Raw genomic sequence first — 10,968 nt, 5'->3', positions numbered from 1 at the left:
GTAGGATTGTCACAACAGAGTAGACATCTTCTATTTTATGAAGAGCTTTGATTGGATTTATTATATTATTCAATTGATCGGAGGTAGTTATTAATCCTATCCATTATGGGGTTCCGATTTGTGTGTGTGTGTGTGAACGCTATACTAAACAACATGCTGAGCTACAGCAAATATTAACCTCCTAATTCTACATTTCACATGTTCCTTCATTTCGATTAGAGATGATTAATTTGCTACACGGCTTTGTAAGATGGCCTCTGTTTTCAATAAAGTAACAATACATTTCCCGGGGAAATAAGACAGGAGTGCTTCATGGGATTCTTCTATGGGGGAGGAGGGAATTGGCAAATTTACTTAAACCATATGTCTGATCTCCCCAGAAAACGTATCTATCAGTGAGCTTTAAAACACAGCGAGAGAACTCAAGTAATTTCCCAACAAGAAAATTGAGTTTACCAATCAGTCCTCTTACTTGGTCAAATGTTATACCCGAGTCAGCGGGTCATTGTTTTGAAATTAGAGTCAGCACTTCATACAGTAGCATAGCCTATGGAAGACATCAATACCTTTATATGCTCAATTGTTTTTTTTTACAATATTTGTGCAAAAAATACGAATTCTCTTTAAAAGTTCATATGAAATATTGAATTTAATTAATTAATTCATTGTTTATTTGTTTTCTATTACGCGCGCGGTCAGTGTGTTTCTATATTAGTCTGAGTGGCTGTAGTGAGCTGCCAAGTCTCCAGCTGGGTGGATTAGACTCCTGTTATCCTCTTAGCTCTAAATGTCCCCACGTTTCGGCTCTCCTCTGCCATTTCGCAAACTTCTAAATCGCAAGACGAATGACAAGAAGAAGAGTGTCGCGCGTAAAATTTGTACCCACTCGGAATTCCAGATTGTTTTTTTTAACGTTTACGCAGGACACTTGTCTCCATTTGCGCGTCGACAATGTCACAGTAACTCGTGGTGCGTTCAACTGATCTTAATAGCTTGCAATCTTACCCGTGTCAAACCTCAGTTGCCTTCCAAACATAATTTCCTTTTCATTTGCATTCTTTGAGAGCAGGTTGTGAGGAACTTTGAATGACTAGTTGTCTTTGTCATCAGAAACTTTGATTAGTTGCGTCTCTCGTCAGTTCTTATAATTAAGCGCAAAGAGTTTTTTGTTGTTGCATGTAGCCTAAAATGACCATTTGACCTTTTTAACTTTAGACAAAGATATGGAGTTTACCAGGAAACAGAGGAGCGTTTTTTATATATTGTTTTTTTCAATATGCATGATCAACGTTTCTTTTTCTGCGAAAAGGACAAACGTTCGAAGATCGGGTAAGTTGACTATTGATCATATTCTCGATTGATATGTAGGCCTAGGTCAAGAGATGTTTCTCCTGATTTTAATAAACATCAAAGACAAAATCATACATATTATAATTTTGTGAATATTCATTTGGCCTACATCAATTACAGCAGAATCAAAAGGAACAATGACCAATTTTCTGATTGTCATTTCCATATAGTACATGAACTGTTACATGTTTTGGAATACAATTAGCCATATTACTATATGGTAATAAACTCATAACGCTAATCGGAAACAAGTCTGTGTCATCATACTAGGTGACAAACACATTATCATACTAGGTGATAGACACATTATCATACGAGGTGATAGACACATTCTCATACTAGGTGATAGACACATTATCATACTAGGTGATAGACACATTATCATACGAGGTGATAGACACATTATCATACTAGGTGACAGACACATTATCATACGAGGTGACAGACACATTATCATACTAGGTGATAGACACATTATCATACTAGGTGACAAACACATTATCATACTAGGTGACAAACACATTATCATACGAGGTGACAAACACATTATCATACTAGGTGATAGACACATTCTCATACTAGGTGATAGACACATTATCATACGAGGTGATAGACACATTATCATACTAGGTGACAGACACATTATCATACGAGGTGACAGACACATTATCATACTAGGTGATAGACACATTATCATACTAGGTGACAAACACATTATCATACTAGGTGACAAACACATTATCATACGAGGTGACAAACACATTATCATACTAGGTGACAGACACATTATCATACGAGGTGACAAACACATTATCATACTAGGTGATAGACACATTATCATACGAGGTGATAGACACATTATCATACGAGGTGATAGACACATTCTCATACTAGGTGATAGACACATTATCATACTAGGTGATAGACACATTATCATACTAGGTGATAGACACATTATCATACGAGGTGATAGACACATTCTCATACTAGGTGATAGACACATTATCATACTAGGTGATAGACACATTATCATACGAGGTGATAGACACATTATCATACTAGGTGATAGACACATTATCATACTAGGTGATAGACACATTATCATACTAGGTGATAGACACATTATCATACTAGGTGATAGACACATTATCATACTAGGTGACAGACACATTATCATACTAGGTGACAGACACATTATCATACTAGGTGACAGACACATTATCATACTAGGTGACAGACACATTATCATACTAGGTGACAGACACATTATCATACTAGGTGACAGACACATTATCATACTAGGTGACAGACACATTATCATACTAGCTGCCAAGTGCCAGACACATGTCAGTGTTATTCCTGTCAGTAAGGAAGGGGCTTTGCAGAAGTACACAATTTATCCTGAGTAGTAGTGGAGGAGAGAATAGAGGAACATGGTATATTTGGTGTACATGTTGTATGACTTGATTTACCACATGAGGACCTTTGGATACCCAAAGACTCCTGTGCTGAGCACACATGCTGCATGTGTTATTAAATGGGCACACACAGAGGCTTCCACCTCCCTTCCTCCATTTTACACATCCCTTACCAGCTACAGTTTGTCTAACCACTGTATGACAGGCACCATAAAAAATGCACAGCCATTGAGACGTAAAACATAAAAATGTGCCCTCTTGTACTTATTAACAAAGTGGCATGATTGCAGAGTGACATATATTACTCTGGCAAAACCTACTGCACCAGACCTACTGTATAATGTAATGTAAACTCACTGCCCCAGACCTACTGTATAATGTAATGTAAACTCACTGCACCAGACCTACTGTATAATGTAATGTAAACTTACTGCACCAGACCTACTGTATAATGTAATGTAAACTCACTGCCCCAGACCTACTGTATAATGTAATGTAAACTCACTGCCCCAGACCTACTGTATAATGTAATGTAAACTTACTGCCCCAGACCTACTGTATAATGTAATGTAAACTCTTTACTGCATCTAAATCCAGACCTACTGTATAATGTAATGTAAACTTACTGTCCCCAGACCTACTGTATAATGTGATGTAAACTTACTGCACCAGACCTACTGTATAATGTGATGTAAACTTACTGCACCAGACCTACTGTATATTGTATTGTAAACCTACTGCACCATACCTATTGTATAATGTGATGTAAACTCACTGCCCCAGACCTACTGTATAATGTAATGCACCAGAACTTAATGTAAACCCCAGACCTACTGTGTAATGTAATGTAAACTTACTGCCCCAGACCTACTGTATAATGTAATGTAAACTCACTGCCCCAGACCTACTGTATAATGTAATGTAAACTTACTGCCCCAGACCTACTGTATAATGTAATGTAAACTTAATGCACCAGACCTACTGTATAATGTGATGTAAACTTACTGCACTAGACCTACTGTATAATGTAATATAACCTTACTGCACCAGACCTACTGTATAATGAGATGTAAACTTACTGCACCAGACCTACTGTATAATGTGATGTAAATTTGCTGCACCAGACCTACTGTGTAATGTAAACTTACTGCACCAGACCTACTGTATAATGTGATGTAAACTTACTGCACTAGACCTACTGTATAATGTAATATAATCTTACTGCACCAGACCTACTGTATAATGTGATGTAAACTTACTGCACCAGACCTACTGTATAATGTGATGTAAACTTACGGCACCAGACCTACTGTGTAATGTAAACTTACTGCACCAGACCTACTGTATAATGTGATGTAATCTTACTGCATCAGACCTACTGTGTAATGTAAACTTACTGCACCAGACCTACTGTATAATGTAATGTAAACTTACTTCACCATACCTACTGTTTTAATGTGATGTAAACGTACTGCACTGGACCTACTATATAATGTGATGTAAACTTACTGCACCAGATCTACTGTATAATGTGATGTAAACATACTGCACCAGACCTACTGTATAATGAGATGTAAACTTACTGCACCAGACCTACTGTATAATGTGATGTAAACATACTGCACCAGACCTACTGTATAATGAGATGTAAACTTACTGCACCAGACCTACTATAATGACTACCAAGTTAAAATGTCCCTCTTACTGCAGTCAAAGAACGACATCCTTGGATGTGCCTTACTCTGTTGTTAAATCAAAATCAATCAATCAATCAATCAATCAATCAATCAATCAATCAATCAATCAATCAATCAATCAATCAATCAATGTATTTATCCTTATGCCATTTTTACATAAGCAGTTGTCACAAAGTGCTTATACAGAAACCCCGCCTAGTTTTATAACACCTCACAGGTGTTATTTACGTCAGTTATTGATTTGACATTTATCTCAATTAGTAACCGTTAACTTGTGGCCGGCTCACTGGCCATCAATGATCATTATCACTATAGAGGAGCATTCAGAATGTTGCAGTGTGTTGATTTTACTGCAGCTTGGTGACCTGATGTTGGTCAGCAGGAGTGTATCAGAGCATACCCTCATCAACAACAACAACAAATATGTCTTTCGTGGATATTAAGTGTTACAATGTTTGGGTTCTCATCTACTGTGCCTTTCTCTATTTTCTGTGATAGTGTCCGCCTGACCTCTAAGGCTTTTGGATTGAGACTATTATATCTCCCTGTCGTGTAGACTGTGCTCAGAGCAGTTGTTTCTGACACACAGCTTGTATCCTGATCTCTTTCGGGCAGCGACGGCTGTATGTCTTTGTATTCTGCGGTGTGTTTCCAGTCATTCTGATCACATTCTACGAGGAGGTTGACAGGGACGTGTCCACATGAATCACATCCCCTCTAAAACACAAGACTGGGGCAGCGTCCCAAATCGCACCCTTTTTTTCTACATAGTGCTACATAGGGAATAGTGTGCCATTTGAGACAGTCGACACTCTTAGAAGAAAAAGGTGCTATCTAGAACCTAAAATTATTATTTTGGCTTTCCCCATAGGAGAACCCCTCGAAGAATCCTTTTTGGTTCCAGGTTGAACCATTTTGCACAGAGGGTTCTACATGAACCCAAAATTATTCTACCTGGAGCCAAAAAATAGTTCTCCTATGGGGGTTCTCCTACGGGGACAGCTGAAGAACCCTGTTGGAACCCTTTTTTCTAAGTGTGTAGGTAGGAGTACAGCGGCATCTGAAAAGTGACAGACTAATTTAGCCTTAAAGCAGGGATCATCCACTAGACTCAGCTGACGTTTTTGCCCGATTTTCATTTGAGCGGCTGGTCAGTGAACCGGAACATAATTACAAATAGTTTGTAGACTTCAAGTTGACCGCAAGAAGCCCAAACAGATATAAAGGCTAGTTGGGGAATCCTGCCTTAAAAGGACAGTTGGGGAACCCTGCCTTTAAAGGCTAGTTGGGGAATCCTGCCTTAAAAGGACAGTTGGGGAACCCTGCCTTAAAAGGACAGTTGGGGAACCCTGCCTTAAAAGGCCAGTTGGGGAATCCTGCCTTAAAAGGCCAGTTGGGGAATCCTGCCTTAAAAGAACAGTTGGGGAATCCTGCCTTAAAATGACAGTTGGGGAACCCTGCCTTAAAAGGCCAGTTGGGGAATCCTGCCTTAAAAGGACAGTTGGGGAATCCTGCCTTAAAAGGACAGTTGGGGAACCCTGCCTTTAAAGGCTAGTTGGGGAATCCTGCCTTAAAAGGACAGTTGGGGAAACCTGCCTTTAAAGGCTAGTTGGGGAATCCTGCCTTAAAAGGACAGTTGGGGAACCCTGCCTTTAAAGGCTAGTTGGGGAATCCTGCCTTAAAAGGACAGTTGGGGAACCCTGCCTTTAAAGGCTAGTTGGGGAATCCTGCCTTCAAAGGACAGTTGGGGAACCCTGCCTTTAAAGGCTAGTTGGGGAATCCTGCCTTAAAAGGACAGTTGGGGAACCCTGCCTTTAAAGGCTAGTTGGGGAATCCTGCCTTAAAAGTACAGTTGGGGAACCCTGCCTTTAAAGGCTAGTTGGGGAATCCTGCCTTAAAAGGACAGTTGGGGAACCCTGCCTTTAAAGGCTAGTTGGGGAACCCTGCCTGAAATGGCCAGTTGGGGAACCCTGCCTTAAAAGGACAGTTGGGGAACCCTGCCTTTAAAGGCTAGTTGGGGAATCCTGCCTTAAAAGGACAGTTGGGGAACCCTTCCTTTAAAGGCTAGTTGGGGAACCCTGCCTGAAATGGCCAGTTGGGGAACCCTGCCTTAAAAGGATAGTTGGGGAACCCTGCCAAAAAAAGACAGTTGGGGAACCCTGCTTTAAAGGACAGTTGGGGAACCCTCTTTAAAAAGGTTGGTTGGGGAACCCTGCCTTAAAAGGCCAGTTGGGGAACCCTCTTTAAAAAGGCAAGTTGGGGAACCCTCTTTAAATGGACAGTTTGGGAACCCTCTTTAAAAAGGATAGTTGGGGAACCCTGCCTTAAAAGGCCAGTTGGGGAACCCTGTCTTAAAAGGCAAGTTGGGGAACCCTGCGTTAAATGGCCAGTTGGGGAACCCTGCCTTAAAGGCAAGTTGGGGAACCCTGCGTTAAATGGCCAGTTGGGGAACCCTGCCTTAAAGGCAAGTTGGGGAACCCTGCGTTAAATGGCCAGTTGGGGAACCCTGCCTTAAAGGCAAGTTGGGGAACCCTGCGTTAAATGGCCAGTTGGGGAACCCTGCCTTAAAGGCAAGTTGGGGAACCCTGCGTTAAATGGCCAGTTGGGGAACCCTGCCTTAAAGGCAAGTTGGGGAACCCTGCGTTAAATGGCCAGTTGGGGAACCCTGCCTTAAAGGCAAGTTGGGGAACCCTGCGTTAAATGGCCAGTTGGGGAACCCTGCCTTAAAGGCTTGCAAAGTTGCCTTTTTAGTCTTCTTCAGAAAAACATAGTAGCTTGAGGAAAGGGAAACAAAATGATGATTGACAAACTCTTGTGTGACATAACTGTCTTTTTTTATCCTAGACGCTGCACAGTCTTGGTGTAACGTACCGGGAAATGCTTTGTAACATCCTAAAAACTATCTTAAACCACTACATCTTACTGCAGACCCCCACATTATCACTTCATGTACTGTCTGCATGGAGATCCGTGAGCATTCTATTCTATTCTATAATTTCAATTCTATTAAATTTGATTCTAAGAATCAGTTCTACATGACCTACCCAAGTGCACCTGGGGACAGGAACAAGTCAACTTCACATACTGCATTATCTGCTCAGAGAGCAGTGCAGGCTCCCTACATGTCCTTTCCATTTGGCCATGGAGGTCTGCTCCCTATCAGACATGTACCCCAGTGGAAATCTGTCCTTGCTTGGCCCTCTTCTCCTCCCCCCTCCCCTCCTCTCCTCTGCCGTCCCCTCCTCTCTTCTCCTCTGCCCTCCCCCGTCTCTTCTCCTCTGCCCTCCCCTCCTCTCTTCTCACTGCTCTGGAAAGGTCTGTTCTAAGTGCAGTGCTGACATTAGGTTCCAGCGAGTGAATCATAGCGGAAGTTTTGGTACATGTATCTACTATGTAGTGTTTCATTCTGGCTGCCTGGGTCTGTCTGTATCCCAAAATGGCACCCTATTCCCTACATAGTGCACTACACATGGGCAATGGTCAAAAGTAGTGCACTATATAGGGAATAGGATTCCATTTCAGCGCTCAGAGATCCATTCAGACAGAAAGGGTACCCAGTTATGTGTCCTCTTCAGGAGCCATACTGATGACACAAGTGTTAACTCTCCACACTTTCACATCAGGGAAAATAATTAGGCAAAGACCAATGAGACCATCAGCATCACAAGGAATTTACCATGAAGAATGGGGCTGATTGTGATTATTAGCAGAGCAAATGCATCTTTTGTGTCATCATTCAATAAGCCTTATTAAAGGTGCTGTCTGAAATATAAATTAAATCACCTCGGAAGTCTGGGGTGTGGAATACACCATTACAGAAGTACACAATTTATCCTGAGTAGTCACTTCCACACTCCAGACTTGCATCAGAGCTTTATTCTATGGGTGTTTACTCAGAAGGGCATTATATGAAGAGATTCATTAGGTCTTCTGAAAATTCTGGTAGCCTGCAGATGCATTGTCATGTCAAATATTAGCAGTGTATCTGTTGCGGCAGTCAAACACATCCTTTTTATAACAGAATGTGTGCGTTTTGACTCTTGAACTCATTCACAGAGGGACAGTATTTGTACTGTTTTTATGATTACATATTGGTTGTAGATCACTCTTACAGTGGGGCAAAAAAGTATTTAGTCAGCCACCAATTGTGCAAGTTCTCCCACTTAAAAAGATGAGAGAGGCCTGTAATTGTCATCATAGGTACACTTCAACTATGACAGACAAAATGAGAAAAAAAAACAGAAAATCACATTGTAGGATTTTTAATGAATTTATTTGCAAATCATGGTGGAAAATAAGTATTTGGTCAATAACAAAAGTTTATCTCAATACTTTGTTATATACCCTTTGTTGGCAATTGACAGAGGTCAAACATTTTCTGTAAGTCTTCACAAGGTTTTAACACACTGTTGCTGGTATTTTGGCCTAATGAGTCCCACTGCCTTTTCACTTTGACCCATTGTGATGACATCATTTCCTGTCCCATACAGAGCGCCTCAGCCCTCCTTTGGACATCCAGCTGGAGATGGTGAACTGCACAGCCTTCAGTGTGCGGTGGAAGATGCCCCGGCGTCATGTTAGCACCATCACAGGCTACAAGGTAACAGTTGGCTTACATACACCGACACAGTGGTCACGTTTCTGGCCGACCACTTTGCAGTCGTCTGTCACATCTCACAGTGCCTGGTTTAACATATCAGCCAAGCACATCATATGATATTGCAATCTGATACCCGCATCAGCTCGACAGCAATGTCGTGGGTCTGGAACGAGACCATACACAGTATACGGAACGTGGTGTGCAGTTCACTACCCAGAACAGATGGATGTTGTCAAGCAGACTTATTTGTTTAATGTTACATGAGATGAGGTCAAGCATAACTGTCTCTATCTGCAACTGTGTGAATGGATGCATTCCAAATGGCATCCTGTTCCCTTTATAGTGCACTACTTTGGACCAGAGCCCTCTGGGCCCTGGTCAAAAGTAGGGCTGGGAATTGCCCGGGATCTCACGATACTTAGGTACCGATACGATATGTATTGCGATTCTCATGATTCTATATGTATTGTGATTCTCATGATTCTATATGTATTGCGATTCTCATGATTCTATATGTATTGTGATTCTCATGATTCTATATGTATTGTGATTCTCATGATTCTATATGTATTGTGATTCTCATGATTCTATATGTATTGTGATTCTCATGATTCTATATGTATTGTGATTCTCATGATTCTATATGTATTGTGATTCTCATGATTCTATATGTATTGTGATTCTCATGATTCTATATGTATTGTGATTCTCATGATTCTATATGTATTGTGATTCTCATGATTCTATATGTATTGTGATTCTCATGATTCTATATGTATTGTGATTCTCATGATTCTATATGTATTGTGATTCTCATGATTCTATATGTATTGTGATTGGATACTGTGATTTTATTGAGATTCTTTTGAGGCACAGATCTGGGGAAGGGTACCAAAACATGTCTGCAGCAGGTTCCCAAGAACACAGTGGCATAAGTTTGGAACAACCAAGACTCTGAGCAATCAGGGGAGAAGGGTCTTGGTCAGGGAGGTGACCAAGAACCCGATGGTCACTCTGATAGAGCTCTAGAGTTCCTCTGTGGAGATGGGAGAACCTTCCAGAAGGAGAACCATCTCTGCAACACTCCACCAATCAGGCCTTTATGGTTGAGAGGCCAGGCGGAACACTTCCCAGTAAACGGCCCATGACAGTCCGCTTGGAGTTTGCTGAAAGGCACCAAAAGACTCTCAGACCATGAGAAACAAGATTCTCTGGTCTGATGAAACAAAGATTGAACTCTTTGTCCTGAATGCCAAGCGTCACGTCTGGAGGAAACCTGGCACCATCATTACGGTGACGAATGGTGGTGGCAGCGTCATGCTGTGGGGTGTTTTTCAGCGGCAGGGACTGGTAGCTAGTCAGGGTCGAGGCAAAGATGAACGGAGCAAAGTACAGAGAGATCCTTGATGAAAACCTGCTCCAGAGCACTCAGGACCTCAAACTGGGGTGAAGGTTCACCTTCCAACAGGACAATGACCCTAAACACACAGCCAAGACAATGCAGGAGAGGTTTCGGCACAAGTCTCTGAATGTCCTTGAGTGGCCCAGCCAGAGCCTGGACCTGATAGAACATCTCTGGAGAGACCTGAAAATAGCCGCGCAACCTGACAGAGCTTGGGAGGATCTTTAAAAAAAATTTTTTATTTATTTATTTTACCTTTATTTAACCAGGCAAGTCAGTTAAGAACACATTCTTATTTTCAATGACGGCCTGGGAACAGTGGGTTAACTGCCTGTTCAGGGGCAGAACGACAGATTTGTACCTTGTCAGCTCGGGGGTTTGAACTCGCAACCTTCCAGTTACTAGTCCAACGCTCTAACCACTAGGCTACGCTGCAGAGACGAATGGGAGAAACTCCACAAATACAGGTCTGTCAAGCTTGTAGCATCATACTCAAGAAGA

The 10,968-nt window shown here is 41.5% G+C and overlaps 1 protein-coding gene across 3 annotated transcripts in view; it reads left to right on the top strand.

Annotated features, from left to right (window-relative positions):
• Nucleotides 1-800: 800 nt before the first annotated feature.
• Nucleotides 801-10,968, top strand: part of LOC124034664 (pikachurin) — a 55,566-nt gene continuing 45,398 nt past the window's right edge. For 2 of the 3 annotated variants that reach the window (XM_046348132.1, XM_046348131.1), the window contains exons 1-2: nucleotides 802-1,329; nucleotides 8,956-9,065. In XM_046348132.1, coding sequence (XP_046204088.1) covers nucleotides 1,224-1,329; nucleotides 8,956-9,065 — 216 coding nt within the window. In that variant the 5' untranslated portion in view covers nucleotides 802-1,223. Of the gene's footprint in view, nucleotides 1,330-8,955; nucleotides 9,066-10,968 lie in introns of all 3 variants that reach the window. The other variant, XR_006838609.1, reaches the window with a different exon arrangement.

Source organism: Oncorhynchus gorbuscha, linkage group LG04 (genome assembly GCF_021184085.1).
Source record: "Oncorhynchus gorbuscha isolate QuinsamMale2020 ecotype Even-year linkage group LG04, OgorEven_v1.0, whole genome shotgun sequence".
Classification (NCBI taxonomy): domain Eukaryota; kingdom Metazoa; phylum Chordata; class Actinopteri; order Salmoniformes; family Salmonidae; genus Oncorhynchus; species Oncorhynchus gorbuscha.
Note: the sequence above shows the minus strand (reverse complement) of the source record. Positions and strands in the feature narration are given on the sequence as shown.